The 20957-nt window shown below is 49.3% G+C and overlaps 1 protein-coding gene across 8 annotated transcripts; it reads right to left on the bottom strand.

Annotated features, from left to right (window-relative positions):
• Window positions 1–237: 237 nt before the first annotated feature.
• Window positions 238–20674, bottom strand: LOC309603632 (uncharacterized protein). 8 transcript variants are annotated; one of them, XM_082338426.1, is made up of 21 exons: window positions 20509–20674; window positions 19416–19472; window positions 18614–18696; window positions 17397–17562; window positions 16566–16672; window positions 16003–16230; window positions 14790–14934; window positions 14352–14501; window positions 13938–14168; window positions 13140–13333; window positions 10774–10901; window positions 10399–10568; window positions 9425–9604; window positions 9010–9144; window positions 8532–8675; window positions 7964–8095; window positions 4362–6851; window positions 3442–3597; window positions 2910–3017; window positions 2692–2742; window positions 238–503 (listed from the first exon to the last, which is right to left on the bottom strand). In XM_082338426.1, the coding sequence occupies exons 1-21, from the start codon at window positions 20605–20607 to the stop codon at window positions 324–326; spliced, it is 5334 nt and encodes a 1777-aa protein (XP_082194552.1). In that variant the 5' UTR covers window positions 20608–20674; the 3' UTR covers window positions 238–323. The 8 variants fall into 8 exon arrangements, with proteins under 8 accessions (XP_082194552.1, XP_082194554.1, XP_082194553.1 ...); XM_082338428.1 differs by having other exon boundaries at window positions 2928–3017; XM_082338427.1 differs by having other exon boundaries at window positions 3442–3594.
• Window positions 20675–20957: the final 283 nt, after the last annotated feature.

Genomic DNA, 20957 nt, shown 5'->3' with positions numbered 1-20957 from the left:
CCCTCTCTCCTCACAGGGAACGGCTGTGAACTCAAGAGGTTAAATCAGACAACAGCTCGTAATAGCTTACTCGTGCAGGTCAAAAACTAGTATAGTCTTTCCCTAAGCCACGTATTTACCGACCACTTGCTTTTTGCTACTGAGAAAGGACAGTCCTGCAAAGTTTCTTTTATTTAAAAAAAAAAAATTAAAAAAAATCACTTGCACTCGGAGATGCTTCCAAACGCAAGCAGAACAAATGCACCCCCATTTCCCACAGCAAAACATAATACATTTCTGGGAAGGGCACAAGACCGGAACCCCACGATGCTGCAGCTGGTCCTCTAGGGCACAGGACGGTTCAGAGACTGACCCAGCTTCCGAGTCTCTGCTTCCAGAACAGCAGCTTTGGGCTCCCTGGCCACAGCTGCTGAGGAGGAATCCAGCTCTTGGCAAATCTCTGGCAGCTTCCGGCTGGTCTTTGCACAGCAGTCTTGTGCCAGCTGCGTCTGCAGAAGGGACACCTGAAAGAGGCAAAAGGCCGAGCTCAGACAGGCCCACGCTGTTAGGACCATCCGTAGCTCCACGGTACCGGCTGTCAGGGAAGACGCGCCCTCTAACTCCAGCCCTCGCAAACACTTGGTCCTTGTGGAACGGGAAGTAACAGGTTCCCAGAGTCACCCCAAACTGAACTTCAGATTATCATCAACAATTCAAGTTTCTTTCTGGCAACGGCAACTCACACCTACAGCACTGACACATTACACGTATACTAAAGACAGAGGTTCCCTACAGGATTTAGTAACCCACCTCTTTTTTCCAAAAAAGAGATTTGGGCTACTGACACCTGAGTTCCACATGCTTTTTCCTCAGCAGGAGGACTACTGGTTACACAAGGTAGCGAGGAACCATTCTGTTATGACCTAGTTTGAAAACTTGACAGCTAGCACGTGAAAAGGGAGCAAACGCTCATTTTTCCTAACGTTAGAGCATTTCACAAAGGAGCAGAGCATAATTTGATGAACAAAGCCCGGGGGGGGGGGGGGGGGAAATGAGCCTTAAAGGACTGCTGAGGCCTTGAAAGTCCTCAAACTCTATTATAATTTCCTGGCAACGCAGGGTTGTGCCTGCTGGGCTTTTTGGCGCGAGAGACACAGCTGCTCTCACCTCCTGTTAGGTTTGCAGTGCAGCGCAGCCACAGCAGCTCTGGCGCCTTCCCCTCTGCCTGCTTTGGAGTGGAGGAGATGCCAGCACTGGGAGCAGTGCTCAGCGCTTTGCTGTTTCGGGGAAAACGGCTCAGGTCAGAGGTTTTCCTCTGTTTTCAAAGTGACGTGCGCTTTGCCAAGGGCTGTGTTCCACATGGCAATGCAATCCCCAACCTCAAGCTAGGAATATGAGAATATTCCTTCTTGGCGAGTGAACTCGAATAACAGAAGCAATTCCCAAAGGAGTTTTATGGCTTATGGAACCTGCTACGTTTGAATTACGATACCAAGGTCTGTCAACATAAAGCCAAAGGCGATGATAAAAAGTGGGACCCTAACCTGCTAAGCATCTAGAGCAGACTAGATGCGAAACTCAGGCAGCCAGCTCCGGAAGGGGAATGCGTGGTGCTGAATTAGAAGCCAGTCGTGCGCACGGAAAGTAAGACGGCAAAGGGACTTCACAGCAAACAATATGCGTAGGCTAGGGAACGCCACCACTGAAGAGAGGGTCAGGTCTGACCTTCTCTCTGAAATAACAAGGGCACCTTTGGGAAGGCTGGCTTGGAAGCCTGAAAAGCCCTCCCGCGCTTTGGTAGGTAACCCAGAGGTACGAGTGGGAGAAGCGGCCATCTGCTGCTAAGAGCATCTCCCAGGAAGCGTGAGATCAAGTTCCAGTTCCGCTGTTTCCCAGACCCAGAGGAGTGCCCTAACTAGCCAGCTGAGGACTATTCTTTGAGCAGAGCGCCTTCGTTTTCCTGCTGAACTGCTGAAGTAGGTCCACGGGGCAGGCAGACACAACAGTCACGAGGGGAAGGCGGTTCAGTTAGTTATCCGTAGCAACAGAACTTCAGACACCGAGACTTCCAGGTAAAAACATCCTTAGGCTGTAACCCGATGGCTTCAGCAGCATTCTTGGCTCACTTGCCAGAGCTAAGCATCATATACTTTACTCGCATAAATCTTACATGCATTTTGCCCTGAACACCGGTGAAGATTCACATCCTCAGGGAGACCAGGGTGTACCAGACCCATAAAAGGACATGGAAGAGAAGTGTGGTGACTGCTGCTACTGCTGATACCACTGTCAAAGGACGCAGTAGGGTTCAGCAGCTGCAATGTACATTCTTACACCGACCAAACAGATGTCCATGCAGCGCTTAGGTCTCTGACTCGGTCCGATATTGGGATCATGATTAGCACAGAACAGCAATACGAGACTAACGATTGCCTGAAGGCTAGAAGCTCTGGCACTGCCTTACATCCCTGGAGGCGAGGCAAGAGGAGAGGCAAGAGGAGCAACAGTGCCTCCATTTGCAGAAGCAATGGGTTTGAATGGGTGAATGATGTTGTTTGGCCACGGCCAACAGATGTGTTTGACTGGGCATTTCCACTGCCTGGTGTACTCCCTTCCTGACAGCTAAGCAATACTCGGGCTGTAGCATCGGGCAAAGTTGCGCCCATCAGTACAGCCACAGCAGCTTTTGAGGAGAGCTTTCCTACCCCTCACCTGGTTCCACAACTCAGCTAATCGACAACTGCAGCACCTGTGAGACTCCTCCTGTGAAGAAAACACAAGGATTTCTTTTTGGTCTCCAGTTTGGCCAGGGCCATGGTCTATACTTGACTTCTGTTAGGTCTATACCGGGGGGCTGCTGCCTCTGGGATTTGCCGTCGTTCCTCTGTATGGCCAGACCCTCCTCCCACCAAGTAAGATTCTGTTCTCACCTGTCTAGGAGCAGGCACCTGGAGCTGGTCAGAGAGAGAAAATCCGCCTGCATCTCGCAACGACCGACCTCGACAATCTCTCTTCAGTCTCCTCCGTTCCCGTTCCACCTGCACATTGGATAGGAGAAAGGGTCACAGAAACCTGCCACCAAACAAGGAGCAAAAGGGCCTCTGGACATCACGGCAAGGAGGTTTCTGCTCAGACTGTTCATTGCACCAGAGTGTGTTGGGGGCAAAAGGCACTCAAAGTAGACTATGGAAGAGAAAGACCAAGAGGAAACAGTTCCTGACACAAGAGGGTCAAATGTGTGTGTATGGGGACGCTGGGGCAAGAAGGGTGGTACCAGAGTGAATGTGCATTTGTGAAGGCAATGGGGTGCCAGAAGAGAGAGAAAATACAAAAGCGTGTGTCCACAGGGGGAACCGGGAGAGGGAAGGAAACAAGCAGAGGACCCCAAAGTGCTGTCTGTGGCAATGTGTTGTGTTCCAGAGGACCGTGAGGCTTTGCAGAGGCAGTGAAAGCCTGTTTTACCTGCTCAAGAGTCCTCTTGAGCTCAGCACTGAGTTGCTTCAGCTCAGTCTTCTCAAGCTCCAGCCTTGCAACTGCTTGCTGCAGACGTTCCAGCCGCTGCAACAGGAGTCTCTTCTCTGAGAGCCATGATAGCTGCTCCCCTTCTGCAACAGCCTGCTGGGTATTCAGAGAGGAGATTATGTGCGCTGGTGCCACATAAAGGTTAGAAGAGCCAGAAGCAACAAGGCGGGGAGAGTGACCGGACGCAGGAATGCACAGTGCTAAGTCCCTTCTTCTCCTGGTCCACAGACCAAAACAACATGCCCTCTTCCTAGGGGCCCTCCTCCAGATCACGTTGGTGAAATCCGAGGCAAATTTGCCGTCGTGTTTTTTTGGGCTGCGGCACAAGTACATCCTGAATGCGCAATGAAGCCTTTAACCTGATCAGGCAATGGTACCAATTCCATTATTTTCAATACACTGGAAAAGCTGGACCTCAGAAATCTAAATCTCTGAAAGCATCTTCTAAGCACCATCAGCGTAGCTGCTGTTCAGCCATCGTTCCGCTAAGTTTAGTATATTAGTCTGGTCAACTGTGCCCTTTCCTTTCCACGCCAAATCCTAACCACAACACGTTGGCTAAGCCTGCCTAGATAGGAGAGACCCGATTACCCATCCCCCACTTTTGGGCTTGAGTTAATTTTAGCAGCAAGCTCCATAGTTCTTTCAGTAGTTCTGGGCTGGGCAGAAAACATTCCAGCAGGTGAATGGTCTCTGGCCAGAGCTACACAGACAGGCAAGCCTGCTGGCTGCAATCCTAGTTTCTTTGGCCAAGCAGGTCATATATTTATGGGAATATATATTCCCATATCTTTATGGGAAGCATCATTAGAATCCTTTAGAGACATTTTAGTTGACTGATGATCAATCACGCTGCCTACCTGATGATGAAACCGGTCCGTGTCCCTCTCTGTAACCTTACTCTGCAGGATGGCTATTTCTTCCCTCAAAGTCCCATTGGCCTTTTCACTCTTGGTAAGGGCAAGAGTCAGTGCTTGTGCCTTCTCTTTCCATTTGGCTTCTTCACTTTCAGTCTGCTTCAAAAGAGCGGTCACCCGCTTCAATTCTTCCCCCTTTGCTTTCTGCTCATCTTCCAGTTGCTGGGTTAGCTCCTTCTGTCTTTGCAAGGCACGCTCTCTCTCCTGGAGAACTCTCCTCTTCTCTGCTTCCTCTTCCTCCCATTTTTGGAGTTTCTGGATTTGTTTCTGCAGGCTGTCCTCTCCATCTTTCCATCGCAAAGCTGACGTTAATTGTTTCAGTTCACTCTGCCTCCTAAGCTCTTGTTCTCTCCCTGTCAGAGTCTTCTCTAAATACCTGACTCTGTCTCTCTGGTACTTGATCTCTTCATCCTTCTTTGTCAGAGTCTGCTGAACATGCTGGAGATCTTCCTGAAGAGCTCTTATTTCCTCACCTTGAGCCTTGGTCTCTCGTTCCCTCCCACGCAAGGCATCGTCCAGGAGCTTCTCTCGCTCTCGGTGATGTCTAACCTCTTCATGCTGCTCGGTTAGCCTAAGCTGCAAATTCTGCAAGGTCTTCAGTTCTTCTTCTTGGTGCTGGAGTTTTTGCAGAAGAGTTTCATTGTCTTCATCTCTCTTCCTCACCACTTCCTCAAGCAGATTCACCTGCTTCTGGCACGATGCTAGTGCTACTGCCGTGCTTTCGCCACGAAGCCGGAACATGTTAATTTGCTCTGTCTGCTTGAGGAACTCCAAGTGGTTCTCCTTCAATATTTGGCTCATTTTGTCTAGGTCCTGCTCTAGACTCTTGGCCTGCTTGCCTTCTAACTCCTTCTGCTCTCGAAGCTCCTGGACATGCTCTTGCAAAGACACTATCTCTTGATCTCTAGCTTTTAGAGAAGATTCAGCATATTCTAGTTTTTGCAGCATACCTTTAGTCTGCATTGCTGCCTCCTCCTTTTCCCGTTGAAGCTTAGAGATAGCCTCCTCCAGAACCTCTATCTTTTTTTCTCTTTCTTTCACAGTCAGTTTTGTTGCTTGAAGATTCGTTTGCTCAGCTTCATGCTTTTCCTCCTTTTCCTTGCATGCCTCATGTTGCTTTCTAAGGGACAAAATCTCTTGCTCTTTTTCCTTTAGTGCCACTTGAAGGTGCTGCAGAATTTCCTTCTGCCATTCAGAGTCTTGTTGTTGTTGTTTTTGGAAGGTCTCAATCAGTTCCTTCTGAGAGTCAATCATTAAATCCTTTTCTTTCAGTATTGCCCTAGTGTGTTCTAAGTCTCGGTGCAAGACATTCATCTGTTCTGTTTTTTCCTCACAGCTCCTTGCTTGTTCCTTTTGGATGTCTATGAGTCTGTCCTTTTCTTTTGAGGTCTGCTCCAGTTGGTCACGGACAGTCCTCAGCTGCATCTCCATGACTCCTTCAGCTTCCTGGATTTGCTTTTGTTGTGACTCAAGCTCTTGATCTTTTTTAGATAAAGAAAGCATCATCTTCTCTACTTTACCACGAAGCTCTTGCAGGTACCCCTCTTGCTCTTCCTTGTACTGCTGCAAGAGTCTTAACTGATCCCTTTGAGAATCACACTCACTCTCTCTGTCCTTAAGAACTGCCCTCAGGTGTTCAAGGCTTGCATGCAGCGGTTTCACCTGTGCTCTCTCCATTTCCAGTTCTTGGATCTGCCGAGTCAGAGACATAAGCTCTATGTTTTTCTCCTTCAAGTTTCCTTTCATATGATCAAGATCCGCCTGCAGGTTTCTCACTTGTGATGCACCCTGTTGTTCTAGAATCATTATTTTCCCCTCCTGGAACTTGATCGCCTGGTCTCTCTCCTCCAGCTCTTTGCTCATCTTGCTGACAGCAGTCCTCTGCATTTCTCGCTGCTTCTCCAGGTCCCGTATCTGTTCTTGCTGGGATCTGATCTCCCGATCTCTCTCTTCCAAGTCTTTGCTCATTTTGCTTACAGCAATCCTTTGTTTCTCTTGCTGCTTCTCCAGGTCCCGTATCTGTTCTTGCTGGGATTCCATCTTCTCTTTTTTCTCTGTTATGTCCTTAATAACCCCATCGAGAGTAGTTTTATGCATTTCTTTCTGCTTTTCCAGCATTCTCATCTGCTCCTGGTACAACTTCATTTCTCCCTCCCTCTCTGACAGGAGGGCAGTCATATGAGTGACAGTCTCCTGCAAAGCTTGTCCCTGGGCTGCCTCTTTCTGGAGCATCTGGATTTTCTCCCGCTGCGTTTCCACTTCCTCATTTTTCGTTTTTAAGATAGACAATGTAGTTTGAAGTTCTTGTTCAAGGCAGTGATTCATATCTGTTGCTGTATTTGCTCGCGTTTCAGAGGCTGTGACTGAGTCCTGAAGAAGGTTTATCTCCCACACCAGTTCTTCTTTAACTGCTTGCAGTCTCTCCCATTCATGCTGCAAAACAGTGAGAAAAAGATTCAATAGTTCCGTCGATATATGTTTGCTTGTCATACTAGACTTGAACTCCCGCTTCAGCGGCAGTCAAGGGCTGCCCCCTCTCTCCCTGCCTCTCAGGATGTTGGAAGCCTTTCCCGTGCCACCCTGTAGGTTGCATCTTTCCCAGCTTACTCAGCCAGTCCCATCTTCCTTTTGGCCCTTCTCTGAACCTCTTCTGGCTCTAGTGTGGTCTTTTGGGCAGGAGCCACCAGAACTGCAGTCAGGATTTGAAGTCCAGACTAAGCATGATTTAGGCAGTGGCATGACGATATTCTCTCTATTAGGGAGGAAGGGAAGAGAGAACAACCCCAACATTTGATTTCCCACTTTGGGGTTTGGTTGGGGCTTTTTTTGGACCTCTACTCTGTAGAGTTTTCATGGTACCATCCTCTAGAACCCCACTGTCCCCTCTTGAAGGAGTAATGGTCAGACCACAGTCTGTCATTCTGTGGTTGAAATAAGGACGAGTTTTCCCCTTGCAGGCGTACATATTTATCTGGATCAGCACTTTTGTTTCTCAAATTCCTCTATTTTTTTTCCCCACTGTCTGCTCTCAGGTGGGCAATGTTGAACGGCTTTCTATTATTAGCAAACTTTGTCTTCTCACCCCTTTCTCCAGAGCCAGACATTTGGAAATCTAAATACGGATTTGAACAAAAATAATTGCCCAAACCATGCAATGTAAATAGAGACAAGTTTGAAAATTACTTTGACTAAAGCTTCAAGGGCGGAAACCTTCAGAATTGAGGAAAACAAACACCCTGAATCATAAGCGAGCTTTATATGACTACAGCATCTTTTCCTGCTCATTCAGAAGAATGCAATTGGAAAAGTGAAAAGTGGCAGGAAAGCAAAAGTCTGGGAAACAAGGAACGATGAGCGGAAGGAAGGGGAAAATGAGGGAAACTTGGTCAGCATTTGCGTACTCTGTATCTCCTCAGATTTGGACTGAACCTGTACAAGACCAACCAAAATCAGCTCTCCACTGGAAAAAGTTGCTCCTTAGAAGTATTAACAGAAGGCCAAAAAATAGGTAAGAAATGGCCCTCTGTGGCATCTGCCAGCCTCACCAGGACATCCTTTCTTTGCTTCTCAGTGCTCTCGAGTTTCCTTTCCAAAGACACCACCTCTTGACGCAGCGTCATAGCCTCCTTCTTTAGAGACTCTTCGGAGGCTGCTAGCTGCGATGTCAACTCTTCCACCTCAAGTGAAACATAACAAAGCAGTCAGAGACTACAGCTTGTCACTGTCAGCCGTATCACGTACTGTGAGGAAAGGGAAAGAACAAGTTTACATTTCACCCTGTCACAAGAGTACCAGATTCACAATGGATACAGCTGACTTGTTTAAAAATCTAAGTGGGTCACCACGTTCAGCTGAAAAACCACCGTAGAAAGCAAGACCAGCAGAGATCCATTCTGATCATTACTGGCAAACAGGCAAAAGGACTAGCCCATCTGTCCAGGGCAGCAGGTGAGATTCAGCTGGCCAGTAAGTCTCCTTCAGAGCAGCTGAGATGGAGACCACAGTATGATGGCAGTCAGAGGGATTATCCCATCAGCCTGCTGCTCTGCAATGGAAAGGCAAGTGAGAGACCGCCTCTTTGATGACTGGAGGAGCTACTGCTGTTGCAGTCACCTGTTTTTGTAGACCATCCCTCTGCTGAAGAAGGATATTCATTTCCTCTTTGATGGTTTGGCTTTCCTCCCTCTGCCTCTTCTCCGCTGCTTTGATCTTACTCTGAGTTTCCTGCAGCTCTGCTTGCAGTTTTTCTGTGATGTTCTGTAAACACAAATGGAGAGCAAGCTACTGAGACCTGCCGTGCCATCAGGCCCAGCTTTTTTCTCTTTCTGTCTCAAAATCACATTCATTCAGCCACTTCTTTCTGCTTTTCTACCCAGCTCTGCTGCCGTTGTAACCCTTCCTTCCTGTTGCTGATCTCTGGAGCTTACCAGGCTCGGTGCTTTCAGTGCCTGCAGTAGTCCTTGCCTCCTCAGCTGCAGGACTTATGTTTTATTTCCTTGTTACTGCCCTTCACTCCGTTACCCGGCCCTCTCGGCTTACGTCCAATTGCCAACGGCCCGTTCCTTCAACCTACCCTACAAGTCAGACTTACCTGCCCAGTCTCTCGCTGCTCTTCCACCTCCTGCCTGAGCTGCTCCAGCTGCTGGCAGGCTTCTGTTAGTTCTCCCTGAGTTTGGAGCAGTGTCTCTAATAAAGCATTCTTCTCACGCTCCTTTTCCAGCAGGACCTGCACAGAAATAAAGAGAAGACGGGTTTAAACTTCCCATAAAAAAATTTGTGTGGTAAGACTCAAAGACGGATGGGCTCACCCGTTCTCAAAGCACTATGCTGCTGGCCTCCTAGGTCATTATCTGCCCACTTGGAGGCACAGGTTCCTAAGTGAGATTGGCAGTATAAACATGGTCCATCCGTGACTGAATCTTCAACAACCTCTTAGTCATCGAAGGATCGATAAGGAGCCCAGAAGAGTAAAAAAACCACACCCATTCTCCTTTCACAGTCTTTACCTCTTGCTTGGCATTTTCGACTCTAGTTCGTTCCTCTTCTTGTTGAGCTTGCATGGTAGCAACTTTCTGCTTCGTATCAAACAGCTTCTTCTCGTGCTCCCTTTCTGCCTCTGCCTTCTCCTTTTCCCATTGCTCCAGCATCTCCTGTAGCTCTGAACGGTGCCGTTCCCGCTCGCTTGCCTGATGAGAGGAGGAAAAGACTTCAAGATGGAGTCCCAGCCAAGCTCCTCAATAAAAGGTGAAGCTTCTTGCCTCCCACAAACCCCCACCTCAACAGGGCACAGTAGTGGCTTTGGGCCCTCCATCAATCACGTCCTATCAAGGAACTTCAAAGGAGGGTCAGCAGGTGGAAGAAAAGCAGATGTTACCTGCCCTTCTCGGATGGCTGCCTGTTTGCTAGCACCTCTCACCTCAGCATTTCTCTCCAGTCTCCGAGTCTCTATTTTCAAAGCTCAACTCCATTCTCATCAATGAAAAGATGCAGATGGACTGCAGGGTGAGAAAGAGGCCAGTACCCCGATGCCCTAGTCACAAGGCAGGCCACGAACTGAACTACCAGGAACAAGGGGCCTGTTCTATATGCTTTAAGCCCAAAGATACTACCTCTGTCAAGCATGAAAGGACAGAAAGAAAGGAACAAAGTTCCCGCGACTGCAGTTGGCAGGAATGCTAGGAGTCGACCTCATGGTAGACAGGAATCTGGTAAGATCCTCCCCCTTTGCTGCCACGCTTTGCGTGGGGACCACCCAACCTTCTGTTGAACTCGTCTTAGGCCCACACCGACTCTGTGGCAGCATTTACTGTCCCAGCATAGTCCTGTGGGTCTTCACGTGCCCTCAAGTACAAGCCATTGGCTCTGCTGCCGGGCCTAGCAATGTGTGGCCTATGACAGGTGATTGCTGCCGTTTCACACGCTCTTCTAAAGCCAGCCCACAAAGCTTGCTTGAAGAATTCAAAAGCATATTGTTTCCTACCATGTCTTGCAGGAGCTTCCTTATTTCCACTTCATGATCGGTTTGCCGACGCCTGAGGGTTTTGTCATACTGCTGTTCTGTCCGCAAGAGCTGTTGCGCCATGCTTTCCCGTTCCTGCCTCATCAGAGATCTCTCTGCTTCCAGCTCCCGTTGAAGGCACTTCACTTCCCCTGCAAACACGACAAATGGCAAGATTCAGTGCCTACACAAACAGTGGTTCTGACTTTACTAACCTTAAGGCATTTGAATTTCAGTGTAGGAGGGATCTGTCTCCAGCTCCTTCACTCCCCAGAAGCACTGCAGACAGAGAGCTATTTTTATAACATCCTCCCGAGGCAGGGGGATCGCCAGAAACAATGCACGTGAGGCTCTCACCTTGTATCACCTCCTTGGCCTGTGTGACTGTGTGAAGGCGGATTTCAAGCTGGCTCCTGGCGATCTCCAGCTCAGCTAAGTGCTGCTGAGCCTCCAACCGGCTGGATTCCAGGGTCTCCTTCACTGACCTACAAGTTGCAAATACGGAGAGAAATGAATTTCTGGCTCCTGACACCCACAGGGAGTTATTCCAGTAAGAAGTGGTTCAAGATCCCTACCCCTGAGTACACAAAATGGGTTGCATGGAAACTTGGAGACAGAAAGCATATTTCTGCCATTTAAAATAGCAATGCAGGCCCCTCCGAGGGAATGCCCAGGCTTTACTTACGACCTAGCATCACACAGAAAGCCCAGCCGAATTTGATCTCAGTAGCCAAATCTTAAATTGCTGTTGTCTGATCTATGACACACGGGTAGCTGTGCCCACAAACTCTGTGCCAGCAAGCAAAAGCCCAGCTTTTTTTCCCAGGCTCACAGCCCTTATCTCATCAGCACTTCCAAGTTGCTCTGCAGGGGGACAGAATAAGAGTCTTTCCCTGGCTGACTCATGACTTCTTAATGCTGTTCATAGCATAGGTATAGGCAGGTAATTTTCCAGACTCCCTGTATGTAAAAGGGACTAAAGAAATACATTAGATGATATAGTAAAATCTCATGCTTGTAGCAGCATTTTTAAGAAACCTGAACTAGATGTTACCTGAACAAGGACTACCTGAAAGGAGAGACGGGTATCCTTCGGTTTAAACTGTTGGAAGTTCAAAAGAAAAACTTGCTACTTTTCTTTAAGCATTGCTAAGTAGGCAGCAGCCCACGTGACTTGTCGCTCTTTCTCATGGAAGTTATAGTACTGCAGAGGCAAATTGTTACATCCATAGACTGCAACCAGCTGCCGCGATTGACACACAGGATTCTGGAACCAGGAGCTGAAGACACCTCCCTGATCTCACACAGGGTCCTGTGTGCCAGGTTCCTACAATACACAGCACTGCCTCACTAGTACAGGCATGCAATCAGGATAACATCCTTTGGGGTGAAGGGGCACCCGAGTGGTACAACAGTAAAACCCGCAACAGTAGGATTTCGCTACTTTGATGGACAATGGAGGATGTATCTTCAAGAAGGAGAACAAGCACATATTTCTGATTACGCCAATCTCTGGCAGTCCAAAGCAAATATGCTCCCTTTTAAGGTCAGTCTCTAAAACAGAACAGAAAAGATGATAGAGTCCAAAACTGTGGCAACAAAAGGCTCTTGAGAACAACATCTGGCAAGAATAGTTGCCACAGCCCAATAATTGACAAAACGTAATTCAGCTGGATCACATAAGAGAAGCTGGAGCTCAGAAGCAGCAGCAGCTCTCAAGAAACAGACTGCGTCAAAATGGTGTTTATCAGCCTTGCTAACACCATACTCTGGAGTGGTAAAGCGTAAAAGTCAAGAAGCAAAACACTCTCTAAACCATCATTTGTACAGCTCTGCCAGTTCAGGAGTCTTCCAAGATAGACCTAGGAGGAGGACAAACATCTCCATACGTTGGGTTGGTTTTGGGGGGTTTTTTTGGAAAAGGAGAACTTCTCGCATTTGATCTTAGAAACCTGATGCAGCAGAAGGGCAGAATCTTGTTCCTTCCCTGTATAACTTCTCCATGACACCTGTCTCTAAACAGCATGTGGTGAGGAGTACAGGACGCAGACATCAATGATGGGCAAGAAGTCCCAAAGACTGGCGAGCATTCAAAAGTTCCCTGCTGCTGGTGTAACCAAGTCTAGGTCCTGCACCATAGGTAACAAGTTAGCTTAGAAACAGAAGGCCCTCAAGGTGTTCAGCATGAGCCTCTAGCTTCACCCTAAATGGCAGTGTCCTACTCACAATGTCCGTACATAACAGCCTTGAATTCCAGAGATCCCACGTCAAACTACTTGATGAGCAAAGAAAGATCTATGTTCAAATACACAGAACAAGAAACCAAAACAAGAGAGAAGCTTCAGGTTTCAGCAAACGTCTGCATGGTTTAATTATTACTCGGTGCAGAGCCAAGGTACCAGATACTGAGGAATTGTATCGGCTTGCTTTGGACTTCACACAGGAATGTGCAAGGGGGCAAAAACAGGAGCCCAAGGCTCAGGAGAGCTTTGTTAGCTTTAGCTGTCAGAAAAATAACATTCAAATTATGGTATACTGGTTTGGGGGTTTTTTGTTGTTTTGTTTTTCTTTTCCCCCCACGAGATTCTTCCATTTTCTGTCCATGGAAGGTGAAAACATCTCAAAAGCGTACAGGATGCAATAAATCCCCGTGTAATGATTACCACCTTTATAATTACACACATGAAGTAATGTCCTGCCTAGGGTCTCCTCCCCGCCTTTACCTGGCCTCTGCCAGCTGCTCGGAAAGGCCTTGTCTGTCCCGCTCTGTGGCTGCCAGTCGCACCTCTAGGGCAGCCTTCTCATGCACCAGCAATTCCTTCTCTTTGGACACCCTGGCCAGTGCGTGCCCTTGGCAAGAGGTCTCCTGGCGCAACTGCTCCGGACCACTGCTAGCTGACTCTTGCTGGCAGCAAACCTGAAAGTGAGACAAAATACAGTTAGAGTCCTTTCTCTGGAGTTCTGTGCGGAGCCAGCCAGTGCCAATTCTGAATCAGCTAGAGGAGAAAGAGCTCCTGTACTTTGGGCTGAAAGTTTACTAAGACTGTCTAACAGAGAACAGACCATCAGAAACAAACAATTCTCCTCTCAAAGTTATCCCATACTACCCAAGATTGCACAGTATGAAATGGACACGTAAATGATGGCAAAGTTCCTAGTCTCCTCCAGTGATAACGATTCCCCCAAGCTCTTTTTCCACTGTACCGAAATCAGTTAGTCCAGAGTCAACAGTCTTGTGTGATCATCTATTTCTCCTCCTCTTCCTCAAAGCCTAGAGAGGCTCTAGCAATTCAAAGCTGCGTGTATGTCTTAAAATACAATTTCAACAATATCAAGATGTCATTCCCATTCTTAGCAGTACAAGATAGCAGACACTGACTTGCAGCTTTGTCCCGCCCTCTAGGCTCCAACAAATGGAAAACATCTCCCTTGACAAAAGCACTGCAGAATGCAACAGATACAGCTTAACTGAGCCAAGCAGCCAAAAGCCCACCCAGAAAGCACCAGGTTTTTGGTCTCACCTGACTGAGTTTCTCTTGGGTTTCTGCCTTCTCCTCTGCCAGTATCCTCAGCTGTACCTGCAGCCCCTCCTGTTGCTCCTCTGCTTTCTTCAGCAGCTGTTCCAGGTGGGCTTTCTCTGAGCAGAGCTCTTCATTCATTCTTTCACACAAGTTCAGCTTCTCCTGGTCAGAGATCTTTGCTCTCTCCATCTCGTCCACTTTACCTGACAGAACGTCATTCTCTTGCTCCAGCTACAACCACAGAAGCACAGAGGAAATAAAATACAGTAAGGTTTACTATGTAGAAGGTTTGGCTTGGACAGAAAAAGGAACATTTCCATATTCAGGCAGTCATACTGTCTGAAGCCAAGAGGTCTGAAAAGAGGCAGCAGCTGGAGAAGAACACCTGGTAAGATCTTTGGCAACTCTGCTCACCTGCAACACAAGTTTCTCCAGCTTCTCCACTTTATCCAATGCAAGGGCTTCGTTAACACTGCTCATCTTCGCTGTTACAACACGTAGATCAGCTACTTCAGCCCTCAGCTTCGTCTGAGCCCCTGTCAACTCTGCCACTGACTGCTCTGCCTGAAGAGACAAAAGAACAACAGGAAAACAAAGACAGGAAGATCCCTGACTTCAAGCGGCAACTGCAGATCCCCTTTTGTGTCTCTGACATACTCCCGGTTCAGTGCTCCCAAGAAGCACGTGGGGACTAACTACACCAAAGAGCCCGTGTGGGCTGATCACCATTTTCCAAGGAGAACAACAGCATTGTCCCTGTCCCTTCTGCTTCCACAGAAACAGCATCTGTGGTGGTCTTGCTATCACAGCTCCCTCTCCCACAAGTGCTGCCTAGGAATAAGGTGGCCATACCTTTTGCAGTGCCATTGTAAGCTCATGGTTCTCTTGCTTCAGCAGATCCCTCTGAAGGTGCGATTCCTCTAGTGTCTCTCTCATGACTACCAACTCCCTCTGTAATAGCGACTGTTTTCCTTCCAGTGCACCTAAGTCCTTCACTCTATGAGGAGGGGAAAGACTAAGTTTTTAACGTAAAAACATTCTTATTTCCAAAACCAAGAGTATAGAATCACAGAATCATTTAGGTCGGAAAAGACCTTTAAGATCATCGAGGCCAACCGTAAGCCTAACACTGCCAAGTCCACCACTAAACCACGTCCCTAAGCACCACAGTCCACACCTGTCTTCTAAATACCTCCAGGGATGGTGGCTCAACCGCTTCCCTGGGCAGCCTGTTCCAATGCCTGATAACGCTTTGGGTGAAGAAATCTTTCCTAATATCCAATCTAAACCTTCCCTGGCACAACCGTAGGCCATTTCCTCTCATCCTATCACTTGTTCCTTGGGAGAAGACACCAACACCCACCCCGCTACAACCTCCTTTCAGGTAGCTAACAGCTTCCTGCTCGTTAGTTCTCTCTCTCCTCTTTCATACGTTGCATATAAGACTCTCCAAAGGTCTTCTTTCAGTAAGGCAGATGTTTAAGTCCAGATTACTAGTCACACAATTACTTTTGCCTTCAGCAGTGAATTGATGAAAGAGCTTGCAATCTATTCGGGGAGATGTGCATGAATTTTCAATCCAATGATCATAGGATCACAGGATGATTCAGGTTAATATGACTCATGTTGCCAAAATGGCACTTCTTGCCCCAAAGGCTTTCTGTACTCAGTCTTGCAAGGAGATGTCAGTACAGAGGTGCTACGTTGCTTATGATGGTCCTGTGCAAATTCCTCCCAATTCCTTTAGCACAGCCCTGGGTAGCAAAAGGGCTGTACAGGAGACAGAGCTCTCTTTATGCTGGTCTCAATTTCTCACCAAGAATCAGTTTAACAGCAAAAACACTGTAATGTGCAAGACCTTTTCCAGTCTTGTCTTACTCAGAAGAGCTTCTGTCAGTCAGACAGTTTTTCCTATCCATTCTGTTGAAGGCAATAGTTTGACTAGGGACAGAAACAAGGCTGTGCAGAATGAGTGTGTTTTGAACGTGGACGCAGCCCATCTATGAACCCAAGAAGCAGCCACAAAAGATAATGCTGGTAACAGCAAAGTTTAAAACACATTTACCTGTTCTGAAGCTCCTTCTTCTCCATGTCCCCCTTGACTTGTAAGCACATCGCTTCCCAAGTCTTCTGGCTTATTTCCTGTTCCACTTGCTGCTGTGCCTGATCCTTTAGGACAGGTCTACCCAGAGGGACGGACTCCCAGAGCTGTATGCCAGAGCTTAGGCGGGAGCAGTTTACAAGTATAGATCCAGAAAGCCTCATGTGCTCTGCCTTCAGCTCTGACAAATCTCTGAAGAAGAACAAAGAAAGAGAGAACCTTCACACCACCATCTTTATCAGATGACTCCTTTTTGAAGCACGTAATTGCGCAACAGTAAAAGCCAGTTCATCTGTTCAGGGCCTCTGCACTGCTTATAGCCCAAGCCCCCCAGTTTTATCTGAAAATTAGCACCAAACAAAATGATTCTGAAAACAGCCTAAAGCACGCTTAATGGCATTGCTTCAGACTACCAAAGGAGAAACCCTATCTTTAGCTGCAACTAAAGTAACATCAAGGCTCAAAAAGCAGGTGTGAAGGGAAGCTACGTTTCTTCTGCAAGAGATCTAGCCTTAACTTCTACTCACCGGTCAGTGGCAGCCTTCATTTCCAGGAAATGACGGTGGAAGTTTACCACCTGATGCCATAGGCTGAGTAGACGGTTACGTTCACCTCTTAAGTAGCTGTCATAACGCTAAACATGCAAAGACAAAAAGAAATGCCAATTCAGCCTTCGCCGTCACTGTACAAGTCTTTCAGATAGGAGAGAGTACAACCACCATCACCAGGTCTCCTTTAATAACAATTCCGACAGGGGCATCAAGGACTGAACAGGCACCACATAAGCATCCTCGGTAGACCTGCCACCTGACTTCAAAGAAGGGAACATCCACACCACTTCTCCTGCAGGAGTGGAGAGCAGCAAAGCAAACTGATGACTCATCATCCCGCCTTGCAGAGGTGTCTAACAGTCTTGGTGGCGGAAGACAAAAACAAGTCCCTCCAAGACCAGTGTCAGGTTGGCTTACAACAGGCTATTGGTAGGGGAGGCCTGTCTTGTTCTTCTGTTGGCTGCTCTGCATGTGAAAACACACAGACCTCTCTGGTCTCCACTGACGTGGACAGAGATTTAGGAACTATTAAAAAGACGAGCGTTCATGTGGGACTGCCCTACAGTGTCCAGCAACAGCAAGCATTTGCCTTTAAGGCCGAGCAGTATGGTCACAGCAGGTGGGCATCTTCCATCACCACAATTTGCTGACGCTCCTCCATCTCACACCCCCGTCTTCTGCTAGTCAACACCAATACAGCCCCAGTGTAGCCACAACTTTCACACAGCAAGTCCTCCATGCCAGAAATAAAATGCATTCACCTTCCGCTCCGGCATCACGCCTGACATTCCCGTAGCCTACCCTTACCTCACATTCATTGCACCGTTCAACCTCCTTCAATTCCAGCTCCTCCCGGGCCTTCATCCAATCCGCTGTCAGTTTTCCAACATCTTCTTTGAGGGCTGAATTAACCTCATTTGCTTTATCTAGGTGCTCCCACAGGAGAGTGTTCACTTCTGCCAGATTCTCACATCTTGGAAAGAAAGAAACAGCAATGAGGTCACTGAACAACTGCTAGCCACAAGCAGCATCCCCCGACTTTCCAACTCCTTCAACACCGACTTTGTTGTCAAACGGAGAAGTAGTAGAAGTGCTTTCTAGGATTAAGTAAGACCTCTCTGTTAGGGCAAACTCAGTTGCTTCTCCTTGCTTTGAGCCTTCAGTTTCCATCTACAATTTTGGTTCCCCCTTCCTCTTCAACTTTGATGGTGCCCACAGTTAACGTCTTGCCTCCCCTTCATGCTGTCCAATCACTGGATGCATCATCTTTCTCTGTCGTTGTCCTGACCACCTCTCTTCCGCAGAGAGGACTCCAAGTTTCCATGGCCTTTTCCCTTGCAATGTTGTACCCACCGCTGCCCTCACCTTCTTGTTAAGCCTCTCCCTGTCCTTGTCCTATACGCTGCGTAAGACCTCTAGCAAAGACCCCACCTTACTGATCCAGTAAACCTCCCACCACAAAGACAGCACCACATATGTAGGAGAAACAGCTTTACCTGAAACCTTCAACCGAAAACTGAAAAGTCAAGCACTGCAGGCTAATGACTTTGGGGCCACAGACTAATATCCCACCCAGGCAACATTTCATGAACAAAATTTCAAGAACTGCTGCCCTGTGAACAAGCACAAAACTCAGCTTCCGGATCAAAACGGGAGCTGTGCTTCTCCCACCTTAGCTTGCAACATGCATAACACACCACACAGATGACTTTTACACCACACACAATTTATCTCTTGGGCAGAGGAAGAAAGAAAAGCAGAGAAAGAAATGTGGCAGAAGATGCCTGTGGTGCCAAGTGCTCTACTGGAGGACTCGGATACACGCACAGGATATGCTACTCAGGTAAAACCAAACAGGAAAGCTCCTGTGCCATGAAATGTTCAGGCTGCCAGGGTTTGATTCTCAACCTAAAATGGGGCTCTGCTGAGGAGCTCACCTACAGAATCATAGAATAATTTAAGCTGGAAAGCAACCTTTGGAGGTCACCCGGAACAACCTCCCACTCAAAACAGAGCCATTTTACCTTTGATGCTCCTCTTCCAACTGAAGCAGTGCTTTCTTCAGGCGGCGGTCGTCTGTGGCTTCCCACCTGCCTGGAAGGGATCCCTTAAGAAGAAAGGAAATGTTTAGTCAAATTCTTGTGTTCCTTTCACTGCTGTTAGCGTCAATCGCTTTCCCCTCTGTTTCTTTGGTAGCTCAGGAGCTCGTGGCTTCTTCCAGGCATAGCAGTGTCGTGACTACGGGGAGGAAGGGAGGGGAAGGGTGTTACTCAATGTGAGTAGCTCTCCTCAGTCTCCCACTGTTGCACTCTCACAGCTGGGTATCCTCAGCTCGTGACCGTGAGTGCTCACTTAGACTTGAAGCCTGGGAATACCCTCCTTCTCTCCTACCCTTCATCTCCTCGGTTTACGTTAGCCGTGAAGCAGAAAGAAAAGCACAGAGCCAGCGCTGTACATTGAACGCCAGCATTCTTGCCTTCCAAAACGCTCTTTCAACTGATTCTTTTTCAGAGACAGCCATAGAACGTAACAGGCAGTATAGCCCTCTCCTGAGACCTAGGACAAATGTTACTCCAGCAAGTAATAAAGCACTCCTTCACAAAATTAAAATCCTTCTTGATAGGGTCTTCTGGACTGGCATTTCTGGGACTACTGGCTGCTCTAAGAACAGCAACTGGACAAAACACTGATGGGCAAACTTACAGTGCTTCTTTAAATCCTCAGCTGGCAAAATCTTGGTTTCCTCTGCCATTGCTTTGGGGAGCTTTTTGTCTGCGTTAACGAACGCTACGTACGCTATCTTGAGTTAGCAACCTGCACACTCACCCCTCCTGCTTCCACGTGCTGCTCCAACTCTCGACACCAAGTCCGGTACTGCACTACCTAGATGGATACGTAGAATGCAGATGAGCAAATGCAGCTTGTAACAGACTTGGCTCCTCCTGCATTAGCTTTTCTCCAAGTCTTCACAGCCCAAGCACAGTGCATTTCACAGTGCTGCTGATGCAGTCAACAAGAAGGTGTTATGATACAGGGAAGCTGCACTTTTATCTAATACTAAAGAAATTGAGACAGGGTTGCTTTTACACGTAGCGCTATCTGCTCATCCTCAGATAGCGACGGCAAGCAGAAGGATGAGACAGACTTAGCCAGCCATGCCTGGCCTATGGCCACTATGTACCCCCAGATCAGTATTGCCAATGGGCTAAAAGTCCAGTCGGTCCTTGAAGTTAGAGAAAGGAGTTTTCAAAACGGCTTTTCAATATTTCGCAAGTAAAGTTAGTTCTGACCACAGCCCTGCCCAGCCACTGCAGAATATGGATTTCTGTTCAGCTGCAGAAACCAAAGCACGGGCCAGAAAAGCAGGACGACCGCACAGCAGCGCCGTGACCACCGCCAGGCGCTGGGCCGGGCACGGCACGGCCTGCCCCGACCCTCCGCCCAGCTCTGGCACCCTCCTCGCTGCCAGCGCTCCTGCGCCCCGGGCGAACCGGGCCAGCGCTGCCTCTGCCCGGGGCCGCCCAAAACCGCCCCCGCCGCCGCGACTCCTGCCTCTGGGACAGCCCCTTGCTCCCGCGGCCAAGCAAGGGCGTTTGCAAGCCAGGCATCGTTCTTTGACTACGGAAAAGACCTAACGAGAGGCTCGGGAGGCTGGCAGCGGCAGAGCGAGGCGCCCAGCACGCCTGGGCGGGCCGGGCGGAGCAGGGCGGCTCCCGGAGCCTGGCCCGGCCTCCGGGCTCGGCGCCGTCCCGCCCGCGGCAGCGCCGGGGAGGGCCCCGCTGGGGCCGCGCGTTCGCCCCCCGAGCTCTCTGCCGCCGAGTCCCCTCTCGGCGCGGCGCCAACGGCCGCGGCACCCCGACACCGCCACTGCGGCCCGTCCCCGGGCGCCTCCCCCAGGGCAGGCGCCCCCGCTCCTCACCTTCGCCTGCAGCTTCCGCACCAGCACCGCTTGGCGGTGCTGCGCCTCCTGCGAGCTCTGCAGCCGGCGCTGCAGGGAGGCCTGGCTCCGCGCCGCCATGCCCCCGCTCGCCAGCCGGGCCCGCCGCCCGCGGGGCTCCGCCGCCTGACAGGCCCCGGAGCGGGGGCTGCTCCGCGGCCTGCCCCGGCGGACCGCGCTCAGGCGGCCCCGGGCCGCGGCCTGGCGCCTGCCGGGGCGGGCGGAGCAGCTTACCCTGCCCGCCGGGCGCGACCGGGAGCCGGGCCGCGGGGAGGGGGAGCCGGGCTCGCTCGGGTCCGCTCTGTGGCAGCGCTTCCCTTTTCGCTCCTCGCTGACGGGGCCGCGCCGGGCTGCGGTGCTGCCGCGGGGGAGAGGCCCTCCTGGCAGCGCTTGCTCCAGCGAGTTCTGCTCCGAGACCGTTAACGGCCCCG

The sequence above is a fragment of the Platalea leucorodia genome (assembly GCF_965183815.1).
Source record: "Platalea leucorodia genome assembly, contig: HAP1_HAP1_SCAFFOLD_161, whole genome shotgun sequence".
NCBI classification, from domain to species: Eukaryota; Metazoa; Chordata; class Aves; order Pelecaniformes; family Threskiornithidae; genus Platalea; species Platalea leucorodia.
Note: the sequence above shows the minus strand (reverse complement) of the source record. Positions and strands in the feature narration are given on the sequence as shown.

Bases quoted from the DNA above. Each gene is read 5' to 3' on its own strand.
- LOC309603632 (XM_082338426.1), bottom strand. From the start codon at position 20,607: ATGGCGGCGCGGAGCCAGGCCTCCCTGCAGCGCCGGCTGCAGAGCTCG. The intron at 18,697-19,415 runs GTGAGTGTGCAG...TTTCTTCTTAAG, and splicing joins AGCACGTGGAAGCAGGAGGG to GGATCCCTTCCAGGCAGGTG. The intron at 9,605-10,398 runs GTAGGAAACAAT...TCCTCTCATCAG, and splicing joins GGAAGCTCCTGCAAGACATG to GCAAGCGAGCGGGAACGGCA.